The following is a 27,004-nucleotide window of genomic DNA, read 5'->3' as shown; positions in this document are numbered from 1 at the left end:
AACCCTCCTATTCACGCTAGAGGAGGGCACGATGGGCTGGAGCCTGGGCATGGCCGCTCCTCTGTGCTGCACCGCGTTTAGGGCGAGATCTGGGCTCCGTGATGCCCTGTCTCCGGCGTGCCAGGCATTGACTGGTCTAGGGGATGCACATGGTTGCACCCCTGGAACTCCATCACACGGCACTATCAGCCTTACTCAGCTTGGCACATCAGGAGGTTGGGTCTTGGTGAGGTCGATGAACTGCTCAGTTCAATCGTTTGTTGGTGTTTGACTCCAAATGTGGTTGCTCTCCATCAATGGAGGCATCACTGTTTGTAACATATGACGCAGGTTACTGTATGAATTTTCATTGTGGTTATGGATAAAATTTTTTCTTAGTGTGCAGGATCAAGACAAAAAACTTCAAGATTTATGGCGAATATGTCAGAAGTTGCCACCACAAAATTTTGTTAACTTTAGGTATGTATGATTGACATTCTATAAATAAAGCCACCAAACTAGTGACTCAACAGTGAAAATCTGTTAATCTCCAGCAGGGAGGCTGTTTAATGCAGGCATGCTTGCACACTCAGAGAGCTGGGGGTCCCTGAGGGTGCTGGGAGGAAGGGAGCCTGACGGGGTGGTACTGTGGCCATTCTGAAGCACAGCGGTGTTCATGGGTAAGCTGCCCAGTCATCTCACCCCTCCAGCCACTGAGGACAAAAGTCTTGTGGAAGGTTCGATTGACTGTATGTAGGTTTTGGAGTCTAAATTGCCTAGTAGGTAAAAGGTAAAAATTAACCAATGAATGTACTTTCCATAATATCTTTCATATATGCTACATAGTTTTAAGTAGGACCTAAATCATCCTACTAAATAAAATCTCAGGAAATGGACATTGTATGTGATTTTATATAATAACTATGTTTCTAAGAAAATTTACCATAGGATAAAGTTCTGGAGTTTAACCTCTATTTTCCATCTCACTTAAAATGTGACCTTGAAGAAGGGGAGAGAGAAGGAAAAAGCGTGGCTGTTGACAATGAAATTGCTTAAAAATCAAAGAATATTTTGTAAGGGGCCTGGGTTCAAAATGGCACAGACCTCCCTGGTGAAATGCCTGGCATGTTACCTAGCATGTTGTCAGCCCCGGGCTCTGTGGCTAAGCTGAGGAAAAGCCTCTCCGTCCCAGCCTCAGCCTCGCCTCCGGAGAAGGTCAGTGCTTGTGACGGTCCTTACAGGCTCACAGGCACATCCAGCAGCCATTGCGGATACTCTTGCCCTGTTCCGTGTCAGGCCTGGTTCTTGGTACTTTGGGATCTGGCCTTTGTTTCGTTTTACTCTTTATAACATTTACTAGTTGTCTTTTGCTTAGGGAGTACCTTCCCATGGCTCAGAGTTCAGAAAGTGTGCAGTGAAGAGTCTCCTCGCTCCTGTCCCTCAGCCGCCTCGTTCCTCTCCCGAGGCTCGAGCACATGGAGCCTGTCAGAGTCGGTGCCTGTGTGAGCAGACATGTGCATGCATATGTGCATACGTTTTCTTCTCTCACAGCCTCCCTGTTTTTCAAAACCAAGTGTAGCTTATACTCTATGCATCGTTTCCTTCCTTGCCCTTTTTGCTTAATGTACATCTTGGGCATTTTTCCACATCAGCACCTGGTAGTTTTTCATGGCTGCACAGTATTCTGCTGTGTGAATCTATTGTTATGTATTTATTTAGCCTTCTATTGATAAATAGTTGGGTTCTTCATTTTTTTATAGTGCTAGAGCACATGTGTCAAACACAAGGCCCGCGGGCCAAATCCGTCCCGCCAGGCCTTGCAATGTGGCCCGCACCGCGCTGTCATCACTGCACTCCGCTGCGTTTCCATCACAATGACAGTTTATGACTGTTCAGTAAACCATTCGGCCCGCGATTTAGGCTGGATTTTAGATTTTGGCCCCTTCTCTGATTGAGTTCGACACCCCTATGCTAGAGAATACGTTTGTATGATAAATTGGAAATTTTTTATAATTACAACACGAAGCATTTTCAAATACAGTTTCCTTTAAGCAGTATAGCTACCTATATTTCTGTCTTACTGTGTTAGTACGTGCTCCTGTTTTTGTGTTACTGAGTTTATCTTTCCTATGTTCGTGTATATTGAGCCCACTGTGACTCACACTGCAGTTTATTTAGGGGTAGAATAGACAGCGCATACAGGAGAAATGGATTAGAGATACACAGCAAGTAGAGGTTGACCGCTGAGCTGTTTTCCACTTCTAAGCCCTAAAATTGTCTGTTCTCTGAAATGCAGAACACAGAAAATCTGAAAAATGTTTAACCTGAGCTAGATTCTGAGTTAGCTGCACCTGAGCACTCTGGGCCTGGGCACGTGGGCAGGAAGATGCTATTTCTGCAACCTGTTCAGCGTTGATGCTTTCCCCTTATCTTTTGTGCCATAGGTATTTAATCAAGTTCCTCGCAAAGCTTGCTCAGACCAGCGATGTTAATAAAATGACCCCCAGCAACATTGCCATTGTCTTAGGCCCTAACTTGTTGTGGGCCAGAAATGAAGGGTAAGTAACCTTTCCCCATATTGGATTATGTTCATGCCTTCTTTCCACCTGACGGAGAGTAGACATAACTCAAGACACACATTCCAGCGTAAGGAGCACTTGGGCATGTTCTGAAGTTGACCTTTCCTTGAGCTGACATTCTCAAAACCCTCCTGTGAGCTGCGCCTGTCCCAGAGCTGGCCATGCAGGGGGGCGGGGGAGACACCCCAGTCCTCAACCGGCCCCATCGTCGGGCATTTGGGCAGATAGGTGGCTACAGTACAGGGATCAGCTCTGCCTGCACACCTGTGTGTGCAGATAGCACAGGCATTACAAAGCCTGATGGCTCTGGTGCTTGTTGGAGGGACACAGGTCAGAGAGAGCTCTGCTCAGGAAGTGGCCCTGGAGCTGAACCTTGATAAATGGCTCCCTACAGTGGTCCTGACTGAGCAGAGGGGTTGCAAGATGGAAGTGCTAGGTCCCTAATTGGTGGTGGTGGTGGTGGTGGGGATGTTGCATGTTCTTATTAACGAGCACAGGAGACGTGAGCTATGACGGGTTAATGAAGCCGGAGCCAGGTCCCAGAGGCCTCGCGTCTCTTGCTGGGGTGTTTGAAACTTCTTTTATGGGTCATGCGGTGAGGGTGGCCACCCACATTTCTAAGCAGAGGAACAATGCGATCAGATTGCACTTAGAAGGTGGCTTTGTTGGCATTGAGAAGCATAGATGGAACAGGAGGGGTCAGGGAGAAACCACCAGCAGTGGCGTTTACTCTGATGGTGGCAGTGAAGTGGAAGACAACTAGTAGTTATATAAAGTTAACTGCATACATCATATCTTACAGCAGATACATCCAGGTAGACCAAGGAGTTAAATATAAAAAGTGATGCCATAAAAGTAAATATATCTTTTAGCTTTTGAGATAAGAGAATAATTTTTCAAACATAAAAGCAGTGCAAGAAAGAATTTTAAAAATTGATAGATTTGGCTCGATAACAGTTGGAAACTTCTGTATGTCAGAAAGGTCCTAAACGAATGGTACTTCACAAAGCGGGAAGGCGTTCCTCCAGAAATAGCCACAATATCCCAAAGGCCCTGCAAGTCAGTGGACAGACAGCAGCTCCCCTCTAGGCGACGGGATCCTGAGGCCCGAGCGACCCGAATCCAGATGGGGCGGAGGGGGGGAGGACAAGCAGGGGGAGCTCGCCTTTTAAGCTGGAATGTGAGAGGAGCTACAATTTTGGGTTGGTTGGAAATTGGGGTGAAAATACTCTTCCCGTGGGGAAGAGAGGTCAGAGTGATAATAGAGAGGAGATCAGTTTGGGGCGGCCAGACCAGTTCTCAGCTTCTCCGGAATACCGCGTCTTTGATAAATAAACTAACACGATATGATGCAACGTGTTGAAAGATGGAGTTAAACGGGGTGAAGCGCTGCCACATGGTAGGTGCCCGCCAGCCACCGGGTCTTTGCACCCTGTTTGCTTTCGGGGCGATCTGACCCCAACCTGGAACATGCTGGATAGCGGAGTAACTATTCTCACGTTCTTCCTTCTGATCCCTCTCCAGACACTTTCAATTTGTGAACATGCATCTTGGGACCTGTTCATATATAGCAACCTTCACAAATGGGGGTTCACATTTTCTGACATGACAGAGGGACACGGTCACAATCCATGTCCTTGGTTCTGTTGTAGGTGAAATTGTTGCGTGTGATGTTGGGTCTCACCAGTCACTACCATGGGTAACACCATCCCCGTGGGAAGCACAGCCCTGCCCCCGCCAGTGTCAGCCCAGCATAGAGTACAGCCATCACAGGCTCCCTAGCCGTGCAGTTACCTCAGGGCAGACTGAGTCGGGGGGGACCCACACGCACATAGGCCTTGTGGGTTTAACGTTGCATTATTCTCCAATATCTCATCCTTTGAAAGTCACTGAATGGCTCTGAGCCAGACCAGGGAACCGACAGGCTGCCCGGGGAAGCGCGTGAACTCTGTGCACTTCCTTGCAGGACGCTGGCTGAGATGGCAGCCGCCACCTCTGTGCACGTGGTCGCGGTCATCGAGCCCATCATCCAGCACGCCGACTGGTTCTTCCCTGGAGGTAATTGGCTTTCAGCTTCCCTGGCTGCCGGGGCAACTCGATAACAGGGTGACAGTGTGAAAAGTCCTTTTCAAGGAGCAAATGCATCAATCCTTCATGATTGCATAATTGGTGTCTCTTTTTCATGCTTCTTTCCAGACTGATGCTTTGCATTTGTATTTTGACATCATAGTGACCACATTATTTTGTGTTTCACTTAACACCAACCGCTCATTTTCAGCATATACTGAATACCCCATTAGGTGCCATGTGTGTGCTGACAAGACTTACTCTCTTCCCTGGAAGAACTTGGACCACTGCAAGAGGCCACGTAAACAGAAATTATAATACATGGCAAACGAGAAGGATAGACAGGTGAACAGTGATTTGACAAACTCAGAGGCTGGGGAAGGGAGTCAGGTTGCATGATAGAAGAGGCAGTACTGAACAGGCAGGGGCTTCCTCTTGGAGGCAGGCTTTTTGTTTCTCTAGGCAGATGGCTGGCTTTGTGCAGAGCAAGCAGGAAAGGTTGGCTGGGCCCCTTCTGCTCTGGCTGTCAAGATTTGGATTTCATTCTCTAGGCCAGGGGTGGGGAGCCATTCTCTGCCAAGGGCCATTAGTTACTTATAACATCACTAGAGGCCTGGTGCACGAAATGTGTGCACGGGTAGGGTCCTCTAGGCCTGGCCGGCGATCAGGGCCGATAGAGGCCTTCCGGCTGCCAGCCAGAACCTTCCTTCATTCCGCCGGTCGAATCCCGTGGGGACACTTTGCATATAAAATATAGATTTGTGGGCCATACACAAGTTACTAAGGTTAACTTAAAAATTAGCTTGCTATATTTGGTCTAACAATCACCTCTAGTGCCTTGGCAGGGCCAGACTAAATGGTTTCTTGGGACTTACACTGTCATGAGCCAGACGTTCTCCACCCCTAGTAGGCAATCTGTTTGTAAACTACCTGCACTGCAGTCTTGGGATCTTAAGACTCCATGGCCCCTTTGAGGGTACTGGCTGGGCAAGTGTTGGAAGATTGGTCCAAGTCCGGACCTCCCATCCCTACTTTGCCGGGAGCAGCCCTGCTTTCCGGCCCCCTGGAGTGTAAGCTCCGTGATGCCAGGGCCACGCTCATCTCTTCCTCACCACCTTCTTCAGGTCCCACACCTCCCTCCGGGTCTTGGAGAGTGTAGGGTGGGTGAGTGAATGAAGGAATGAGTGAGTGCAGTCACACCTCGGTTCTCGATGTCTCCCTTCTCAGACAGTCCACTTCCCAACCGACAGCCTGTTCGTGCTGATGCCTGTGTCATCAGTCACACATCTCTCAGGCGACAAATGGAGAGATGTGCGAGCATGAGTCAGTACTGTCATCCTCTCAGGAAATGTGTGCTGTGAATAGTTTCATGGTTTTTTTGCTTTTGTTACTGCTTCTTATTACTGAATTTTCATTTTTTACTGTACATTTCCTTTCCTTTTTAAAGTGTTTATAGATTAAACAGTACATTATACAGGCACTATGTAAGAAAGGTTAAAACAGGGAATCGTTGGAATGGATTAATCAGTTTACATTATTTCTAAGGAAAAATGCTTCTGTGTTTGAGCAGCCTCCTGGAATGAATTAGGTTCGAGAACTGAGGTTCTGCTTGGCATTCTGCCCAAGATCTCCTTTGAGAAAAAGAGGCATGTGAAAGCTGCTTTAGGCAGTATGGAGTTCATGCTGGCTTTTATTTCTCTTTTGTCAGACTGAATAATTCACACTTTTCATTATTCAAATAAGTTATCCATGCTCCTTTTTCGTATTTGTGTGTTTATAAAAAGGACAGCAGAGTCGTGTACATGTTCTGAGCCATGTCCCCGGCTGGTCCCATCTTGCCTCCCGGTGTCATCAGCATCCTGTAGCCGAGGAGAGTGGGCTTCTGCTTAGGAAGCATGAGGCTCACGGATGAAGAGGAAGCTCCTGATCCAGTGGTGTCTTACAGCCCCTACCCCCTACCCCACCCCCTGCGTCTCATGCTCACTGTGCCTTTCTCTTCCTGCAGAGGTGGAATTTAATGTGTCAGAAGCATTCGTACCTGTTGCCCCCCCAAACTCCAACCACTCATCCCACACTGGAAATGAATCTGACTCGGGGACCCTGGAGAGGAAGCGCCCAGCCAGCATGGCGGTGATGGAAGGGGACTTGGTGAAGAAGGAGAGGTGTGTGAGAGCCATCGCTTCAGATGGGTGTTGTTAAACCCTCGGCAATGTACTGCCTTGGAGGCCTGTGCGGCCCAGGCCTGCGAGAGCCCAGAGAGTTTCGGCACGCAGCGCTAGTTCATTGCAGACCTTGCTCTAACAGAAAGTTGGTGCCCAGCCTCTCAGGCCACATGTGCTGTGGGCATTCACGCTTTACCTGCTACTTGGTTGCCCCCACAGTGCACTGGCATCTTACATGTCACCTAGATGTACTTGACTCTGGGGATAGACGGAATAAGAAAAAAGTTAAACATTATGGACTTACGTCCAAGAGTGGGCATGAGAACAACCCACCTCTCACGGTAAGTGTGTGATCTAGTGTTGAAAAGAGGCATATTTTTGGCATAATTTGGCCCTTGCTGGAAGCCAGCCACTGAGTGATGCTCAGCTGAGAAGCCTCAGTCTTGGCCGATTCTGGAAGAGAAGTCTTTGTTGAATTTAGCAGGAGCCGCACGTCTCCGTGGAGGCTCCCGGCTCAGGTGGAGGGCTCTCGGGCGCGGAGGGCTGTGAGGGAAGGCGCTGTGTCCCCAGCAGGGCTGGGAGCAGAGCTGCTCAGGGCGGGCCTGTTTGCGTGCAGGTGGTAGTTACTCGAAGTCATTACGTTAAAACACAGCTCTTATTTTAGTTGCCCAGTCTTATAGTGAGGTTTGGTTTTTTGTTTTGATTTTTTTAACCCATTGCAAAGGGAAATGCTTTCTTTGTCTGTCCCTGTGAAGCCCCGTTTGCTGTGCAGACGTTTTCCCTCACAGCAGCAATGTTTCCTGATGGCAAACCATAGCACACGGCCTTCATCTATTTGTTCCAGAACGCTACTTCCGCGTCAGGTTCCCGTTAGCACACAGTCAGCACTTCTCAGGCCTCTGCCTGGGAGGCTCCCACCAGGAACACGTGCTCAGGGAGCCATGAATCTTATTTTTTGAACTAAAAATAAATCTTACTTTTTGACGTTTATACACAGTGGGCTTAAGTGAAAGTGAGCCTTCCTCTGCCCGTCTAGTCCCCATGTCGAGCCCCACAGCGGTTCCCAGCCCTGCTCTCTCGGTTGCTCTTGCACACACCCCTGCCTGCCCAGGGCTGAGAGGCCCCGGTAGGACCATGCGCTTGTGTGTGGTAACGTGGACTTAAACAGGCTCGTGTGATGTCACGCACTCATCTGCGGTCTGCCTGCGTGCGTCAGCTGCTCCTGCCCAGTTGAGAAGGACACTGGTCAGTACCAGGCCCATTGGTTCTCGCAGGGGGAGGCCAAGTTGAGTCTCTTGCCTCGGTAACAGGGATGGCCATCCACCTGGTCCTTGTTGCTGCACTGCATGCCGGGCAACTTGGGTGGCTGTACCGTGTGGGTTTTAACACGCGTGGACCAATGGGCTTCTGTGTCCGTTATTGGCTTGCATGGTGTGTTGACTGTTTCTTCTCTCTGTGTAGCTTTGGTGTGAAGCTTATGGACTTCCAGGCCTACCGGCGGGGTGGCACCCTAAATAGAAAGCACGTATCCCCTGCTTTCCAGCCGCCACTCCCGCCCACAGATGGCAGCGCCTTGGCTCCTGCGGGCCCAGAGCCCCCTTCCCAGAGCTCTAGGGCTGAAAGCAGCGCAGGGGGTGGGCCTGTTCCCTCCTCTGCGGGCGCACTGGAGCAGGGGCCGAGCCCAGGCGACAGCAGGTAAGGGGGCTGCTTCTGCTGGCAGTGGGTGCTGGGCGCCCTCGCCTTCCTGCAGGTGCTGGTCTGTAGGCACAGCATCCATGCCCCGAGAGTCACCTGGCATGCAGTAAAACATACTTGCCTTCACTCCTGGTGAGCACTGGATGGAGGAAAAGACTGTAAATTGCTTGCTTCCTTTCTTTCCTTTTTTCAAAAGAATGCACATTTGTTTGCATTCTTTACCGTACTGCTTCAGTGCTGGGAGCTGGAAACCAGGAGGTGTCTAGCAATATTATAAATCTCCTTTATCTGTTAGATGTGTACTCAGTGTTTGTGTACCATTGCTTATTGTCATCTAATATGCTAAAGTAAACGTTTCAATGTAGCAAGTAAGGTTATAATATTCCTGGTGTTCATTCATTCACCCATGCATCCATGCATCCATCCATCCATCCATCCCATTCACCCCATCCACCCACCCACCCACCCATCCAGTCAGACTTACTGACTACCTGAGTACTGAGGAGTGTGTGCCAGTGCTGTGCCAGGCACACCGGGTGACTCCCTAGCTTTCTGACTTGCAGGGAGTGATGCATGAGTATAAGGTATAAAATATAATGATAGATCTTCTTAAAAGGCTTTTCTGTTGCTTTATCTTGCTCAGTCACCTAGAGTGGACTATAAATGCATAGCAACTTCCAGGAAAAATGCCTTTGAGCTTGAGAATTTTATTGAACTCACATGAATTTCATTCTTCACACTGACCTGGGCAGAGGACCACTAAGGTGGCATCTCAGGTGGTCCAGGCCGGGCAGCAGCTGTAAAAGATGAGCCGTGTGCTGACTCTCGTCATTTGCTCTACTTTGGCTGCCTATAAAGCACCGAACGGTCATGTAAAAAGGAAAATAAGTGGCATAAAACAAGGACGGCCTGTTGATCCACAGGGGAATTTTCCCCGCATGGAGATGGATTTGTGTGAAGAACTCTCCGTTATCTTCTTTGGAGGGAGTGCCTGGTGATGCCTGATGCTGCTAAGAGATTGGAAACTCTTAACTCCTCAGAGCTGGCCTCAAAGCTCTGAGCGTCCTGAATCCTTTCTGCTTGCATAACTCAGGGAAGTTCGCTTTTTGGTTAAAAATAAATATCTTCAACTTCCTCGGGCTCCATGTTGGCTTGCCAGTCATTGCCACTTCTTAAATGTATTTGTTTTGGTTTAATTTTTTTTTTTTTTTTTTTTTTTTTTTTTTTTTTTTTTAAGAAAATAGTACTAGTGAACTCACATTTTCACTTACTGTAGCTTTCCATTGGTCTAACCAAGACTGAATATATTATTTAAGACAACAGTGAGTCCTCAGCACGGCAGGACAGGTGGCACGTCAGTTGTCAGTTTGCTCTCTCACCCCTCATTTCAGAGTTCTGTGTACGGTGCCCTCTTTGGTGATGTTGACAAAACATAGCTCTAAAGTTTAGCGTAGAGAGATGTTCTGGGCCAGGACATCGAGAGCCTGAGTTCTGATTTCCACCCACTGCCACCAGCTCTGAACTCCCGTCACTTTAATTCTCAGAGTTCTTCTCTCCTGAGGCCACACTAGTGATGGCAGCTTAGCACCTTATATTTCAGAGCTTTGGTGCTTAGCCATAGCTTTTGCTTAGTTTTGTATAGCGTGTGTCAAAATCGCATTATTTTGAAGTCTGAAAGCCTTCCACATTTTTCAATATTTAAGTATTTGCAATGTCCTGGTTGCTGTGAACGGTCTCTGTCATGATGTGTGAGTGGCCCGGTGGTTGGAGATAGTGTGATGCGGTGAGTCCTGTGTGGCACCAATAAAGGTTAGCTCTGTAGGACAGTGTGAACTATTTAAACTTCGTCGTGTTTCAGTGTGCTTAGCTTTTCTGGCTCGGCCTGCCTGCTTTCTAACTGGACTTCTACTCCCCTCAGTCCTCCCAAACCCAAGGACTCTGCAGCTGCAGCCTTGCCCACGCCGGCCCCGGGAAGAAACAGCAGTCAGGTGGCCAGTGGCCAGGGGCAGGGGCAGGGGCAGTCCCCTGCCGGCTCCCACCAGCTCTCTGTCAGCCCAGCGCACAGCTCCACCGGCTCCAGTCCTCATGCTTTGCGGCGAGGTAAGTGGCCTCCTTTGCCCTGTGCCTCACCTCGGGCATGTAAGCCAGGGAGGTGCCAGGCTTCCCAGCAGACCGGGCTGTACCTGTCCCCAGAAATGGCAGGCAGAAAGGTCAGTTTTAACAGAAGTCACTAAAGGGAAATTTAAATGGAGAGACAAACAAAAGTCATCTCCCACAGCATGCCCGTTTTCTAGAAGTCTGGCATTTCAGCCCTCGCTCTGGTGTGGAGCTGCCACAGCCTCTGAGGCCTGGGAGCCACTGGCCTCGGGGTGGGGTAGGTTTCTGGGCCCGAATTAGCATGCAGTCGGACTGTTCCCATCGGCATCCCCGGGGGCCCTCCCAGCAGCCAGGGATTGCTGTAAAGCACCAAGCAGGCTGCTAGTCGTGTCAGCTCTGGGCTGGAACTCCCTGCAGCCCTCCCCAAGCCACCCCTTCCCACTTCATTCACGCACGTCTGCCCGCCAGCCACACAGGTCAGACACCGAGCTCATTCCCTCTTAAGAGCTCTGCACTCCTTTTCCAGAATTTTCTGACTCACACCTTCACGTGTTTTTTTAGTTTAATTTTGTGTGATAAGAACACAACATGAGATCTGTCTCACAGCTTTAAGTGTGCGGGATGTGTGATAGGACAGTAGCTACAGCAAGTCTCCAGGACTTGTTTTCTTAAGTTATTGAAATTTTTTTCCTGTTGCCCTAACTGATTTGGCTCAGTGGATGGAGCATCAGCCTGCGGACTGAAAGATCCCAGGTTCGATTCTGGTCAAGGGCATGTACCTTGGTTGCAAGCACATCCCCAGTAGGAGGTGTACAAGAGGCAGCTAATCGATGTTTCTCTCTCATTGATGTTTCTAACTCTCTATCTCTCTCCCTTCCTCTCTGTAACAAATCAATAAAATAAACAATTGTATTCCTGTTGCTAGTCACTCCCCAGTGCTCTGGCCCCAGAGGCCCTGGCAGCCACCATTCCATTCTCCAATTCTGTGAACTTGATTGACTATGTTAGACTTCTCATAAACAGAATCATGTACTATTTGTCCTTTTGTGACTGGCTTGTTTCACTGAGCATAGGGTCCTTAAGTTTCATCCAAGGTGTCATTTGAGGAAGAATTTCCTTTTTTTTTATTTTTTTTATTTTTAAAAGCAAACCCTTGTGTCAAGGGCTGACTTTCAATAGATCGCAGCGAGGGAGCTGCTCTGCTACGTACGAAACCCCGACCCAGAATCAGATCGTCTGCGAGTGGTTTAGCACCAGGTTCCCCACGAACGTGCGTTGCTTGAAGGGCTCTCCGCACCGGACCCCAGTCCTGACACACGTGGAGCGCACCGCGCCGGAATTCCCTTCTTTTTAAAGCTGAATATTCCATTGCACGGATAACAACTCTGTCCAGTCCTCTGCTGACGGCTACTGAGGCCACTGCGCCGGAATTTCCTTCTTTTAAAGCTGAATATTCCATTGCACATATAGACAACTCTGTCCAGTCCTCTGCTGACGGCTACTGAGGCCACTGCGCCGAATTTCCTTCTTTTAAAGCTGAATATTCCATTGCACGGATAGACAACTCTGTCCAGTCCTCTGCTGACGGCTACTGAGGCCACTGCGACTAGTGCCGCAGTGGACAGAGAGTGTGTGTCTTTGAGGTGCTGATTTCAGTTCTTTTGGGTACACATCAGATATTGTGGATAAACACCTCTCACTGGACTGAGATGAGCTGCACACAGGGAGGTCGTATCTCTGCCTTGAGCCAGGTCTTGGGCCAGCGCCTGACAGCATGCGCAGGACCTCGAATCTCCGGAGCGCCCTGGCGGCAAGCTCAGGGAAACCACCATGTCTAGGCTTCTGCCTGATGGAGCTCAGCTTCAGATGTTGACTTGCGTTTAGGGGAGTGCTGTTTTAAAAAAGTGTGTTCAGCGAGAACCAAAAATGAGGCCAGCATGAGGGATGCCCACACTGAGGTGTGTGGGTGGCGACAGCCCACCTCCCATGCACTCATTGACTTGAGTCTCCTCTGTCTCTCCTCCCCCTCCCCCATCTCTCTCTGGCTGCACTCCTCTTATTGAGGCTCATGTGTAAATGCATGTCACTGGTAACTGCACTCCCATGGGGCACAGCAGAGACACTGCTCCTGCTGCCCAGGTCTAGTGCAAAGCAGAGGGGGCAGGCCGGGCAGGCAGCAGTGGAATCCTTCGTGCCAGCTGAGGGAAGGACCGCCAAGCAGCGGGTCCTTCAGAGCAGAGTGGTGTGGGCACAGCAGCAGTGTTTTTAGAAGGTTGGCCTTGCCATGGTGGAGGCACACTATCGAAGTGATGCCCACAAAGCCATGAGGCCGCACCTCGGGATGGCTGTGGCCACAGGAAGGGACGGGTGGGCTCAGGCAGGCTGGACAGTTTCCCATGGATTGGTTGATGCTGCTCATAAGAGGCCCTTGTGATCAGTGGGAAAAGGTCTTGGACTCAAAGTTTGAGCTCTAGCTTTTGCCTAATTTCACATGACTGGTTGAAGTCTGCCAATTTGACCTTTCCTAACTCAATTCTTACAAATTATAAAGTAGAAATAAAATGCCCCCCCCCCCCTTCTCGGTCTCGTGGCCAAGGCAGTTTGGGAGGGCGCTAGGCAGGCATTTTGAAGTTCCTTAATTTGCATTTGTCACATGCTTTTCTCTTGGTGAGATGTGGTCTCTGGGCTTGAGGAAGAAGACCACAGAGGTAAAGTGCCACCTGATCCGTACTAGGAGCAGTGCCATCAGCGTGGCGTAAACAGTGGGACCACCCTTGGTCCTTGGGTCAGCGGGTATTGGCTGTCACTGTGCTGTTCTCACTGAAAGTTTCCCTCTTTGTGCAGCTGTTAAGAAACCTGCTCCAGCACCCCCGAAACCAGGAAACCCACCTCCTGGCCAGCCCGCGGGCCAGAGCGCCCCAGGGACAGCGCAGCAGACACCCAGCTTGTCACTGAAGCCAGCCACTGGAAACCCGTCTCCTCCCGTCCCGCACGCAGGCCCAGCCCCCGGGCAGCCGTGCACCACCTCACAGCTGGGTGGGCCCCGGAGAGCCTCAGGCAGCCTGGCTCCTATGCAGGCACCCAGTCACCCTCCGCCGCAGCCCCCCACGCAGGTGCCGCAGTCACAGGCCAGGCCGGGGGAGCAGGGCCTGGAGCAGCCCACACACACCCCCCCCAGGACGCCCACCCCCCCCAGCACTCCGCCCTTAGCTAAGCAGAGCCCGGGCCTGCTGGCCACCCAGCACCCTGTGGCGGGCCACCCCGAGACTGCACAGCCACATGCCGGGACCTTGCCGAGACCGAGACCAGTACCAAAGCCCAGGAACCGACCCAGTGTGCCCCCGCCCCCGCACCCTCCTGGGGCCCACCCAGCGGCTGATGGCAGCCTCTCCGGCGCAGTGCCTACCGCCTCCAAAATAGTGACGGGTGAGTATGAACTGGCACCAGGCTTCTGAACCCTGTCCCGCAGGCTGGTCTGCAGCAGGTTAACTGCAGACCCGGCCCAGCCTGCGTGGGGGCCACGCCCGTGTGCCCGTGTGGTCTCCGCTGCTTGTGCCGGAGCAGCCGAGCCATTGGAGAGGCACACCGTGCAGAGCCCGGCAGTCTGCTGAGCCTGATGGGCAGTTTCAGTGCGTGCCCAGGACCTGCCTCATGTACGTTTGTCTGAGGACGGTGACCTCATCCAGGTGGCAGGTGCTGGACTGCGCAAGCGTGAGCTTCATTTTTCAGCGAATGCCTCATGTTCATGGTGAAGCATCTCGGGAATAACCTTAAAACATGTGGTTTGTGCCGAATTGGATGCTCAGGGAAGGGAGTTCTTGACCACCAGAGAGTGGGAGGGGAAAGCTGTCCTCGTGGTCCCCTGGCGGCTGATGCACCGGTTCAGTGGGCTGCCCGAGGACCGCCTCACTGGCCGTCCACAGCACGGCTTCTTACTTAGTCATGGCTTCAGACAAAACTCCACCACAGTGCTTTGATTTACTATTTGATTTAAGGGTAGGATGAATGGATTTTCCTTTAAATATGTTTTTAGGAATGGTAATTAGGAGCTTTGAATCATTTTTTATAACAGCTGAGTTTTAAATTTTTCTCAATGAAGCTGTTTTTATTTATTTTCTTTTTCTTTTTCTTTTTTTGTTGTTGTTTTAGTGGAGCTATTTTTAGAGAGGAAGCTGAACATATTTCTGGCTCCCAACCATACTGAGGAAATTCTCAGCTGGAAATGAACCATGGGGCATCCCACACTGGTACCCCATATAATGAAGGTTAACCAACTAGTCTATCTCTTAGTAACATCTTTTTTCAGGACTAGAATGTATAACTTGCATGGTTAATAACTTTTTTCTGATGACCACTATGCTGTTTTAGGAAAATAAAGCCACATCTGGTTTGTTGTTTCCCAATAGATGCCCTCCCTAGCGCCCTCTCAGGTGGGGAAGGCTCCCAGGACTAAGGTTGGTAGCGCCAAGCAGCTTGCCCCGCTGCCCTGTCTAGCCGTGTTGTGTGTGTGCTTTTGAGCTAGAGCCCAGGAGCAGCCCTGGCCCACGCCGCTCGCTCTGCAGCAGGGACAGGACTTGTTTTATCAGAGGCTCTGGGAGCCGCAGAGCTTGGGTTCAAGGGGCAGAGGTCAGTAGGCAGAGGTCAGTGGGCAGAGAGCCCGAGTCGGAGCTGCTCAGATAAGATGCTAAGACTGCATCTTTGGGCAAACCTCTCAGAAGCATCTGCTCCTGGCATGATTTGCCTGCAGTGATTGGCTCGTCACACCCAGTCAAGGAGGGCTCAGGTGCAATCAGCATGGGAAACGTGTCCCTTGTGTCTTGAGCTTTAATATTTAATTTTATAAAATTTAATTTTAAGTGCAAGGCAACTGCATGGAGCTTCTTAATTTAATGTTTTAAATTTTCAGGACCAAAAAAAAATTATCTTCCAAAAATTTCACACTAAATCCCTTTGCAGTCTAGCATGCTTCCATTTGCTTTCTTAAACCACTTGAGCTTTTAAAAGGCACCGTGAGGTCTTCTGAAGCTTGCCTTTGGGTCCACACGTAGATGGCGTAGGCTCTAGTGAGCAGTGGCTCTCTGCAGCGGATCCCCGCTTCCGCCTGCAGTGGCTGCTTAGCCGGGCTGCTCCCAGTTTGGGTCTGAGAAGACTTTTTGAGAAACCAGATGGGGAAACAGCAGCCCGCCCTGTAAGAGGCGGAGGAGGGAACAGTGCTGCCTTCCGACTCCTTGGAGAGGAGCCCAGAGGCTGGGCGCCCAGGGCGAAGTCCCAGAGTGGAGTGACTGAGCCCCGTTAAGGCTGGGCCTGTCGCACTAGCGTTTGTGACTCACCAGCAGGGGTTTCCCAGGGGCGGGCTCCCCTTACTCAGCTCAGCCGCTCCTTCCAGCCCAGCCTTCACTTGCTCCAGTCTTGCTCGCAGGATGGTTCGAGACCAGCGGGTTCCCTTCAGTCCTTTAAAAAATATTTTTTATTATTTCCCAGATATTTTTTTTTATTTAGATGCAAGACTGTGAACCAGAATTGGATCTGTTCTTTAATACCTTTTTGTTTCTTGGGTTGTGTTTATTCCGGAAGTTTTACTTTTTTTATTTTTGATCTGCTTCAACATTGTAATGTTCTGTACTTATCCATAATCCGATAAGTGGAAATTGGTAGTAAAAGTAATTTTCTTTTTATTAGCTAAATGTTTACAAGTCAATCTACGCAGTGAATTCTCTAACTCAAGAAATGCCAGGTCACCACAGTTATCTTGTATTACAGCAGCAACTTCTAATGTATTAAAGTCCCTGGGCTGCGGTCAGAAGCCGCACAGACCAGTGTTTAGATTATGAGTCACAGGCGTTGGTCGTGCTGCTGTGAACCAGCGTTGGGTGTTTCAAGGAACACGAATCTTCCTCTGACAGGCAGTCCTTTACCGCGGCCTTGGGTTTGCACCTGGGAAGCGTTACAGACACATTTCTGAAGACAGGCTGTTGGTAGAGCATCTCATCTTAAGCCGCTGAACGGAGGCTGGGGCTCAGATACACTCTGGGGGAGACTGTTGGGTGTGGGCAGCCTCTGGCCGCTCGGGGCGGCAGCTGGGTGGGCCATTGGCGCCATCTGAGTCTCCTCTTCACTGTTACTGTAAGCAGCAGTGGGATGTCAGCTTCACCAGTACAGGAGCTCACATCTTGCTGTTGTTAAAGCAGTGGATTTTAGCAGTGTTCTAACTTAAACATTTTATTAAACAATTTAGATGTATGACCTGCCATAATCAGTCAGAACTGAAATTGGAATATTTAATGGTAAGGAAAAGGCACCTGATTGGCCAAAGCATTTTTGCTACTTCATGATCATATTTGTGCACTAATGCTTGTTACTAACCAGACACTCTAACCCTGCCTGCTTGTGACCCCACTAACAGTGCATGCACCCAAGGAAGCTGGCTTTGTTCCTTCATGCTTGCCGTTAATTCTCTGAGAACGGTGTTCACAGTGTGCGCCGGGGCCACAGGCTGGCCTCGGGACTGGGGCAGGGGTCCGTTCATTCTTCTCTGTCCCGGGAAGGCGGGGGTGCAGGAAGTGCATGCGGAGTCGGACATGCGGGTCTGCACGCCCCTCTGATGTAATAGCAGGCAAGCACAGCCGGGGTCGTCTGTAAAGCGGTGGCATTTGTGAGAATGACCGGTGAAGGGATTGCATTTGATGAAATGAGAAAAAGAACTTGCAGTTCTTAATACACAGTGGGTCCAAAAAAAGGGAAGCTTTATCATTTTTATCTAGGAAAAAGAGTTATGTCATGTCAACATTTTAAAACTTCTCTGCCTGGCCCAGCCTGCTAGGACCCGGATGCAGGGGGTGGAGTCAGGGTGCTCCATGTGCAGTGGGTTAAACAGACAGGCCAGGAGCGGGAGACACTCCTTACCTCATGGGCCTGAGGGTCGAGTGAGCCCCTTGTCCGCCTGGTGGCGGTGGGACAGGTTGCTCTCACACTGGTCATTACAAATTTGACACTTTGCTGGTTCTCGGTGACCTCTTATTCAAATTAAACTATTTTTATATCATGAAAATAATGCATTAAAAAATAAGCGTAAATATTAAAGCAGATTAGGGGCCTAGAAATAATAACAAATCTGCTCCCTTCTACAATTGAAGAAGTCCAATATTCATATCCTGTTGTTTTTCCTTCTTGTTATTAAACAATTTAGATGTGTGACTTGCCATACATCATTTCCCCCCTAAAAGGTAAGAAAGTAAATGATCATAATTATTTAGCATATACAGGTCTTGTATTTTTATTTTACTTTCCATCAAATGCTCCTTCCTATGTTATAATGTAGTTTTTATAACCATCTTTTCAGTGACTGCATATTTTATTAAGCAGATGTATTATTGCTTATAGTTGGACATTTAAGTGGTTTGTGTTTGTTTGCAGTTTATTGTTCGTAAGTAGATATCAGAGTCATGTCGCAGTGAAGAGCCAGTGAGACTGGTACCGAGTCTCCTTTGGCTAAAAGGATGAGGGTGCTGGGAGCTGCTGCAGAAGGAAGGACCTCCCCGGCCTCGAAGCTGAAGAGGAGGAAGGAGTTGTCCCTCAGACTCCGGTTTACGGAGAGGGAAGAGCGCTGGGGAGGGATGACGGGCCTGCAGTTGTTTAATTCAAGAATGGGTTTGGGTTTGATACCTGTCCAAGTGGCTGTTAGAATAACCTGGAGATTTTTAGGGTAGGTTTCTGATCTCAGCACAAAATGAACAGTGTTGGTGTGACAGAGAAGTTTCTGGAACCATACCCTCAAGTGCAGAGGGCCAGTCCTACCCTGGAGGGCCACTTTCTGATTACGATAGTCAGGAAAGGAAGGAACCTGGTTGTGGTTGCCTGAGCCCCAGATCAGTGGTGCACGTGACACGGCTGTCTGAGCCACATCCGTGGTGCACCTGACACGGCTCTCTGAGCCATGATCAGTGGTGCACATGACATGTGCTGCCTGAGCCACATCAGTGGTGCACGTGACACGGCTCTCTGAGCCATGATCAGTGGTGCACATGACATGTGCTGCCTGAGCCACATCAGTGGTGCACGTGACACGGCTGTCTGAGCCACATCAGTGGTGCACGTGACACGGCTGTCTGAGCCACATCAGTGGTGCACGTGACACGGCTGTCTGAATCACATCAGTGGTGTACGCCTCATGTGCTGCCTGAACGGAGGCTCCTCCTTTTGTTTTTGTTTGGTTAATGTAACATCTGCCATACGAACTTGGCTCCAGGCAACCTGTGCTCAATGCATATAATGAAAAATGGTGCCTGATGTAAATTCAGAGACAGAAAGTTTTAGAAGTATGTTAAAATTTTCTAAAATAACCTTTTTACTAAAATGAACCAGACTGCTTAAGACTCAACCTCTCTTAAGAGCCTCACCAGAGGGCATACAAACTCCCTTGGGGAGGAGGGAGTGCATTATGCTGATATAATGGGCTCAGGGCCACCCAGTCTGGCTCCAAAGCCCTTGCCAGCGCTGGCCTTGTCACCTCAGATTGAGACTCTGAGTGTCCCTCCCTGAGCTCCCGGGCTCAGTGGGCGCTGTGGTGTGTGCTTAGCCCTGTGGCTGGGGAAGGCACTGACGCTGTCAGCCCTCGTGACGGAGGCCACCTCTCCTGAAGGTGGCGCTGCACACGTTGTGGCCTTTTGTGGTAAATGGATGTGTTGCTTTCTTTGAAGAAATGGTGGATGTGAGAGAGACGGGCTGGCGAAAGAGACATAGCTGTCAACCTCGGTAAGCAGACAGTGCAGGCTGGAGGAGAGGAAAGGAACTTCTAAGAGCACAGTAATGTGTGTTCATCGGTGATTAGCTAGAAACATTCAGGAAAGTTCAAGTCCCGAATTTATATGTGACAAAAAGCACATTTGTCCTCTGAAGACACCTGTGCCTGGTAGGTGTTGAGTTTGCATGCAAACACAGGCATGCTCTTTCCATAGTTCCTGTCTTGTTGGGCTCGGGAAACTTTGCAGTGGATCTCTTGTTGTTCCAGCGGTGTCTTTGAGGCGTGGCTGCTGCTTTACCTGAGGCTATAGAAAGAGGATTGGAAAGATGGTTGGGCTGGATGAGTCTTCATCCATTCATCTGTTCTTTCTCCATCCGTTCACGCATCCATCCAGCTGGCCAGCCACAAAACTTAGTGAGCACCTGCTTTACCCAGGCACTGTTGGAGGCACAGTGGACAAGTAGACACAGCCCCTGCCCTGCTGCTTCTCTTCTGCTGAGGACAATCCAAGACACCCCCTTTTCTGTGCACTAGACCATCCTGACTGTAAGATTGGGGGTGCAGTTCTGACAATCCAGTTGGTTTTGCAGTAGCCATCAGACATATTGAAATGGCATTCAGCACCTGAACTCCGGGACACCTTACTGCGTTCATAAATCTAGAAATTGCTCTTGAGTTGTGGTGCATAGGAAGCCTTGAGGGACAGGCCTGCCAACCCAGGATTCCATGTGAGGAAAGGGACACCCCAGGAGGAAAACTGATCTCACAGCGCAATAGGGACATGGCGGGGGAGGGGTGGGCAGGAACCAGTCTCAAAAACGGTACCTCCCAGAAGTGCACGTGCATTGCCAGCCCTGCCTGTGGGTGAGGAGCCGGTGGAGGAAGTACGCCCTGGGCAGCTCCCAGCAGGGTCGGAGCTGGTGAAGCCCCCACAGCAAGGACAGCCAGCAGCTGAGCGCACAGGGGCGTTCCCAGCACACCCTCTCCCTCCCCTGCTCTCCCTGCTCCCGACACGAGCTCTCCCCAGCAACCTGAGCACTCCCTCGCCCAGCCCTGAGACCCCTAGTGGAGCTCTGTCCTTGGCTAGAACCATCTCCTCTGCGGGTCAGGCCCTGCCCAGCCAGGGCTTCCTCAGGGCTGGGTCTCACTGCTGTGTCCTCACAGGCAGGCGTGCCTGGCCATGGCAGGTGCTCAGGAAGTGTTTGTGCGTGAGTGGATGGAGACGCATGGCCTCGCTAGGCAGAGGGCTGCGATTGTCGAGGTGTCTTGTGAGCATGGGAGTGAGGGGCAGTGGTTTGAAGAGGGCCGTGCATATGCCATGTTGATAAAGGAGTGTCTTAGAACACAATAAGATGTGAAAAAGTGGAGTTGTACATTTTACAAACAGAAAATTAATACTTGCAGGAGATTTGTGATCTTCCTTAATAATCGTCAACCAGGGGTACAATTGGCAGTACTAGAACCATCTCTGGCTGTCACAGTGGGGGAGGGCCATGTGCCACCTGCATCCAGTGGGTAGAAGGCAGGGGTGCTGCTGAGCATCCTGCAGGGCACAGCCCCACAGCCCAAGTGCCTCCTGTGCTGAGGTGGAGGGCATAGCATTGCCAGTAGGAAACTCGGCCTCCGGGTGCCTGTCCTTGCAGCCCCGCAGCCCCGGTGTGCTCAGGAGGCCTCCGGCAGTGCCAGAGGCGCTGGTGAGAGAGTCCCCTTCCTCCCTCAGAAAGCCAGCTGGCGCGCTGGCACTGCGGGACTGCCACTGCTCCCAGAGGGCCGGCAGGTGGGAGTGGGCTCTGCCACGCGGCTGCCCCTGGGTCTCGGAGGCTTGACTCACCTTCCCGGGCTCCTGGTGCCTCTAGTAGGGGAACGTGTGTGCATGGGCTGGTCAGCTTCTCCTCGGAGCCCCTGGGCGGCCTCTCGGTGTGACCATGCACTGACACCACGTCTCGTGTTTTTGTCCAGACGCCAATTCGAGGGTGTCAGAACCGCTTCGCGGCGTCTTTCCCGACCTGCACTCAGACTCAGACAGTAAAGACCTGCCCGGCCGCCTCTTGTTGGACATGGACAATGACACAGAAAGCACCGCCCTGTGAGGAGAGCCCCGCAGCCCTGCCCCCCGAGGGAGCAGCAGGCGGACGGATCTCTGCAGACAGACAGTGAGCAGCTTTCGTGGCAGAGCCTGACCACGCAGGACGTCGCCTGTCACGGCCAGCAGCAGTGCTGCCACGGAAGCTGAATGACCTGTGTCTCGAGGACCTTGGCTTTCTTCACTTGGGAAAGAAATCACACCAGACAAGACCAAGCAAGCTGGCGTGGAGGCAGCGCTCTCGCCGCCCTCCTCAGGCGTCAGTGTGGCCCCGGCGGCCATTGGTGGGTCAGGAGCAGCGCAGACTGTCCCTTTAACAACCATCCACTATGCAACTGCCTCCCGCTCCCTGGACCTTTGTTCCTGCTGCAGAGTCGTTGGTGTGCAGTGCGGTCTGTCCCAACCCTCACACCGTGAGCGTCGATGGTGGCTGCTGGATCCGCCACCTCGGCAACTGGATGTACTGTGCCTTGTTGGATTGCCAGGATGTAGAAAGAAATGTACTGTTCTTTAAAAACCATGTAATTGCTACTTGATAAGGACCGACATTATTCTAGTTTCATGTTCAATTTGAATTAAATATATTCTATGGTTTATATGAAAACTTGATTGTTCTTGGAGGGAAACCTGGTGTGTGTATGAGTGTGCACGTGCATGCGCACGTGTGTGCGCACGCGCGTGCACTTAACCAAAGAATGGTGGCCGGCCACCTGGGTCTCACTGTGGCTGGCCACCTGGTCTCACTGTGGCTGGCCACCTGGGTCTCACTGTGGCTGGCCACCTGGGTCTCACTGGCTGGCCACCTGGGTCTCACTGTGGCTGGCCACCTGGGTCTCACTGTGGCTGGCCACCTGGGTCTCACTGGCCAGAGATGTTTGAAGGAAAAGAGAATCGGGTCACAGCAGTGACACCGGCCACCAGGTACCCCAGAGACTTCCTGCCTGGCCGTTCCCTCAGTGAATGGTCCATGGGTGAGGCCCTTCCTTTGCTCTTACCAGTCTGACACCTTTCTTACTGAGGGCTTACTCTGCCATACGCGGGCCGACCTGGAGAACCAGCCACTGCCAGACACCATGGCCTCCATGCCAGGGAGCTTGCCGACGAGCACCAGGAGGCGGTGTGCAGAGGGCGGAGAGAGGGACAGCACGGAGGGGAGGTGGCGCCTCCGCTCGGAGAGAAGGGACAGCTGGTGCAGCCGCTGAGGGGCAGAGGCGGGGAGGAAGCGGGGAGGCGGGTGGTAGGAGCAGCTGGAACCTTCTACCTGGCTGGGAAGTTGTCACGGGCAGAGGGCTGTGAGGGACGACGGGTGTGCCAGTCCGATGTGTGTTTTCTGTCCCCGTGGCTGCGGTGCGGAGAGCCCGAGAGGAGAGCTGAGGCTGGCACGTTGCGGTGAACTCGTTGCTTAGGTTAAGGTAGCACATGGCGTAGTCTGGTGACTGACTGTGGCCCTTCCCAAAGGGAGAGCTGGTCACAGGGCAGCAGAGTCCACGGTTCCCAAGCCAGAGGCCGGTGGCTGGTCAGCCCTTCGGCCACCAGCTCAAGCTCAGACCTCGAGGAACTAAGTGCAGAAATAGTGGGGTTCCTCGGGCCCTGGAACCTGGGCAGGGGGGACAGCCACACTGGTGGGGTGTGGGCTGTGGACATGAGAGACGGAGCCGGAAGACATTCGGATTGAGGGTCATCCAGCCGGGCACCACGCACTGTGCTGGGTGTCGGTGAGGGCAGGCGTGCTGCCCGGGGACTTAAGCTCCAGAGGGAAGGCAGGTCATCAGTGAGGTGTGATGCCGGCCTCGCCGGCCTGGTGGGCCGGGAGCAGGGCCTCCTGGAGGAAGTGTGTGCGCAGAGGCTGGAGTTGGCCCGGAGATGGAGGGCGTTAGGTGGAGGGAGGAGGAGATAGCAATCAGGCTCAGGGCCACTGTGTACAGCCCTGTGCTGCCCGAGGTGGGAGTGGGGGCGGGGAGTCCGATGAGCCCGCAGAGGGAGCTGGCGGGCCTGCCTCAGCGCCTGCCCGGGTCTGGGAAGGGCAGTGAGGGGCCTCTGCCTGTGGCCGGAGAGCAGGAGAGACGAGGGCGGGCAGGCCGGGCGGGGCGGACAGGGGAGGTGAGCGTGCCTGGAGACAACTCCCTCTGAAGTTCATGTCTGACCCCAACCGGTGGCCAGCCGCAGAGCTCAGTGCAACCGGCCATCCAGGGCAGCGCCCGCTCCCACCCTGCGGCCAGGAGAGGGGCCCTCGGCCTCCCTGGCACCGTGCCCACACCAGCTCAGGCTCTCACTTGTGCCTGGCCCTTTCCCAGGAGGGCTGGCCCTTGCCCAGGCCACAGCTGCCACTTGTATTAGCATGGAAAAGCGAGGTGTGGACAGACCACGGTCCGAGCAAGCCCACTGCCCTTGTGTCGAGGGCATCAAGGTGTTACCAAGCGAGCAGCTTTTGCGCAGCCCGGGGTTCCGTGTCCGTGTGCCTTTGAAGTGTGGAAACCAGGGCCCCTGGAGAGTCTGCCCCAACTCGTCACGGCTCCCGCCCCTATCCCAGGAGAGGGGAGAGCCGTGGCTCCGGGCTCTCAGGTCAGGGCGGTCATGGCTCTGGGCTGTGCGTGGGGCAAACTGCCCCTCCAGGCCCCTTTGTGACCCTGAGTATTGGAATCGGGGCTCTGCGCCGAGCAGAGGGCTCCTCAGGTCGAAAGCCCTCGCCACTTGCATCAGCGTGGAAAAGCAAGGTTTGTCCATCCTGGCTGGAGGTTTAGGGAGCGTCCTTGTGGGAATCAGGCGGAGAAACAGCAGCACAGGGGGGGAGGCACGGGATTCCCCGATTCTGTGCCAGCGCGATTCCAGCACCAACCAGGCGCGGGCATAGACCGTATGGGGAGTAAGTCTCAGAGTGAGAGAGCCTGAGCGGGGCGGCAGGAGGGGGCAGGATGCAGCCCACCAGGCACCTCGCACGTCGGCGGGGAGCGGGAGAGGTCAGGGTGGCTGCTGTGGCCGGAGGCCTCGGGCCAGGCTCCCTGCAGCTGTGGCCGTGGCCGTGGCACGTGGGCAGGAAGGGGAGCACCAGTTTCTGGAGACAAGGAAGCTTTTACACTGCTCTCTGGCTCCCAGCTCAGCCTTCATGCCTTTGTAGAGGAAAGGAGCTAAATGTCTGTGGGAAATGGCCCACAGACCCCCGTGAGCCTCGAGGTAAACACAGCTTTATTCCCCCCGTTACGAGGGGCACCGGACACCATGGAGGCAGCCCGCTCCCACACTAAGCAAAGTAGCCCCAGAGGAAGACGCCGCAGCCCATGCAGAGGACCAGGTTGATGTCCAGCAGGGCCTTCACCAGGGGGCGCTCTTCCAGGGACGCGATGGTGGGCTCCGCTCTGCTGCTGGGCTCCGCGGGGCCCTTGCCGTCCATGCCGCACAGCCAGAGCAGCGCCCTCACCGCGCGGGACTGCCGCTTCTGCTTCTGCGCCCCGCCTGCAGAGCCCAGAGCCACCGTCAGGGAGGCCGCGTCCCCGGGAGAGGGGAGGGGAGGGGGACCGGCGTTCCCACACGCTGTGATCAGGACTGTCTGACCTTCCCTGGCACGTTCCCTGGCACCGTTCCTGGCAGGTGCGCTTAGCACCCTGTTTCTGGGAGCTGCTCTGCGCTGGGAAAGGGGGTGTCTAGGCCTTTCAGCGCTCTCGGGTCTCAGCTGCCCCTGGAGCAGGCAGTGGAGGGCAGGAGTCAGGCCCCTTGGCATGGTCAGCATGTCCGGGGATCCCTCACTCCCACCAGAACGAATCTCGTTTTCCTTGAAACGCGTGGCCTTGTGCCCACACTAGGTTGGCATGGGCCCATAGCCATCAGTAGGTTGTAACGGCCGTGGGGACAGCCCCGCCCAGGGTCGTGGAGACAGCGGGGGCCGGTGGGCGTGGCTAACTGGAGGGCCATGGGGTCTCGGGGCGCCTGCTCACAGCACTAGACACGCCACGGGCACACGTGTGGGCAGTGCTGCCGGGTCTCCCTGTTTCTCAAGAGAAGATGCAAATGGGGGATTTCTGGGAAACCTCAGCCCGTGCAGCTGCCGGGAGCCACTGAAGGCCCTTCAGCAGGAAGCCCCGGCCGCTCCGGGCGCCCTGAGGGGCACTCACCGTGCGGGCCGGCCTCGCTGCCCGGCAGGGCCTCCAGCGGCAGGTCACGGCCATTCTCCGCCGGCCCCTTCGGAGGGAGGGCGGTGGGCGGCGGCACCTCCTTGTGGACCGCGGCGTCGTGGCGCGTGAACCAGGTCAGGCGGCTGACCTGGGGGGCAGAGGGGCCGTGAGGCGGGTGGTCGTCCCTCCCTCTGCGCCCTGCCAGCCCCAGCTCAGCCTGCCCCTCTGGGGCCGCGCCCAGCCCCTCGCTCCACGCCCCTCCCAGGCTCGGAGCCTCTGACCCGCTCGCTCGCAGCCCCAGCTTCCTGCCATGCCCGCCTGGGGGGCGGGGCCCAGCAGCCAGCCCCTCCGCCCCACCGGTCAGGCCACGGGCCCTCTGGTTCGCAGGAGAGCGGGGAGGATGGGAGCGTGGCTGGAGACGCTGGACAGGTGCTTGCGCTTTTGCTCAGTGCCCTCAGAGAGGGTAACCCCCAGAGCTGCCCGCCGTCCCGGGCCGAGAAGCAGCGGGAAAGGGGGTTCTGGCCGGCGGGCTGAGCCGCAGCCAAGCCCCCCTAAGGCCCGGCGGGCCCCTGTCCCCGCGGGCCCGGAAACCCCATGTACCCTCTCCGCGGAGGGCGGCGCCGTGAGCCAGCTCCCGGCGGACATGGTGACCAGGGTGACGGCGGACAGGATGGTGGAGAGGTAGAGGTAGTGCACGTCCTTCACCACCGCGGGGCGCTCGTCGGGCTGGTGACACTGCGGCTGCGGGTACACGAAGTCCAGGACCAGCCGGACCAGGCCCAGGAGCAGGCCCACGGTCAGCCCGGCGAAGGCGCCCTGCGAACCAGAGCGAGGCCGCTGAGTGCCGCGGGGCTGCGGGGGCTGCTCGGGCCTCAGACCTCAGCGAGCGGCCCCCTCGCGCCTCCAGGGACCCGCCTCTGCGCTGCACACGCAGCCCATCCGCTTCCGCTCACCGCCAAGTCCGTCCGAACACAACCCGCTGGTTTTTGACGGACAGGTAGCACCCTCCCCGTTTCTTCCTCCACAGAACTCGTCCCCCCGGCGACACCCCAGTCCCGACACCCCCAGGTCCCCGCTCCAGGCCCGTCTCCCTCCGCGGGCGGCCTGGGCCTCGCCCAGCGGGCCACCCACCTTCTCGGTGCTCCGCCGCCAGAAGCAGCCCAAGATGAAGACCACGGCCACGGGCGGCTGCAGGTAGGAGCTGATGGACTGGATGTAGATGAAGAGCTGGCCGCCCTGGCTGGCCTGGATCACCGGGATCCACAGGATGGACACCAGCACCAGCAGCAGCACGAACAGCCTGGAGCGGGCAGGAGGCGCCGTCAGCGCCGCCTCCCCGCACGGCTCTCCATTTCATAGCTTCAGGAGGCGGCTACAATCCAGCCACTCCCGCAGCCGGCACCACAGTCACATTCCAGGACGTGCACCGAGCAGAAAGCCCCCGCGTGTACAGGTCATGCTTGAGGGAGAGAGGGGCCGGGAGGAGCAGCCCAGGC

At 53.7% G+C, this 27,004-nt stretch overlaps 2 protein-coding genes across 8 annotated transcripts in view; one reads left to right on the top strand and one right to left on the bottom strand.

Moving 5' to 3' along the window:
- The window catches only part of ARHGAP17 (Rho GTPase activating protein 17), an 80,406-nt gene extending 58,400 nt beyond the window's left edge, over window positions 1-22,006 (top strand). For 2 of the 7 annotated variants that reach the window (XM_036460144.2, XM_045570279.1), the window contains 8 exons: window positions 379-459; window positions 2,424-2,537; window positions 4,525-4,616; window positions 6,631-6,787; window positions 8,249-8,482; window positions 10,401-10,582; window positions 13,424-14,005; window positions 21,279-22,006. In XM_036460144.2, coding sequence (XP_036316037.1) covers window positions 379-459; window positions 2,424-2,537; window positions 4,525-4,616; window positions 6,631-6,787; window positions 8,249-8,482; window positions 10,401-10,582; window positions 13,424-14,005; window positions 21,279-21,409 — 1,573 coding nt within the window. In that variant the 3' untranslated portion in view covers window positions 21,410-22,006. Of the gene's footprint in view, window positions 1-378; window positions 460-2,423; window positions 2,538-4,524; window positions 4,617-6,630; window positions 6,788-8,248; window positions 8,483-10,400; window positions 10,583-13,423; window positions 14,006-14,985; window positions 15,034-16,814; window positions 16,864-19,721; window positions 20,072-21,278 lie in introns of those variants that run through there. The other 5 variants (XR_004991892.2, XM_036460149.2, XM_036460148.2 and 2 more) reach the window with 5 other exon arrangements.
- The window catches only part of SLC5A11 (solute carrier family 5 member 11), a 56,478-nt gene continuing 37,873 nt past the window's right edge, over window positions 8,400-27,004 (bottom strand). Inside the window, exons 13-18 of the mRNA XM_036460152.2 lie at window positions 26,640-26,808; window positions 26,109-26,324; window positions 25,509-25,656; window positions 24,640-24,852; window positions 21,739-21,741; window positions 8,400-8,437 (exon numbers count right to left, since the gene is read on the bottom strand). Of these exons, the coding sequence (XP_036316045.1) occupies window positions 24,641-24,852; window positions 25,509-25,656; window positions 26,109-26,324; window positions 26,640-26,808 (745 nt within the window). The 3' untranslated portion in view covers window positions 8,400-8,437; window positions 21,739-21,741; window position 24,640. The remainder of the gene's footprint in view (window positions 8,438-21,738; window positions 21,742-24,639; window positions 24,853-25,508; window positions 25,657-26,108; window positions 26,325-26,639; window positions 26,809-27,004) is intronic.

Source organism: Pipistrellus kuhlii, unplaced genomic scaffold, assembly GCF_014108245.1.
Source record: "Pipistrellus kuhlii isolate mPipKuh1 unplaced genomic scaffold, mPipKuh1.p scaffold_m20_p_31, whole genome shotgun sequence".
NCBI classification, from domain to species: Eukaryota; Metazoa; Chordata; class Mammalia; order Chiroptera; family Vespertilionidae; genus Pipistrellus; species Pipistrellus kuhlii.
The sequence above is the reverse complement of the archived record's forward strand: the minus strand, read 5'-3'. Positions and strand labels throughout refer to the sequence as shown.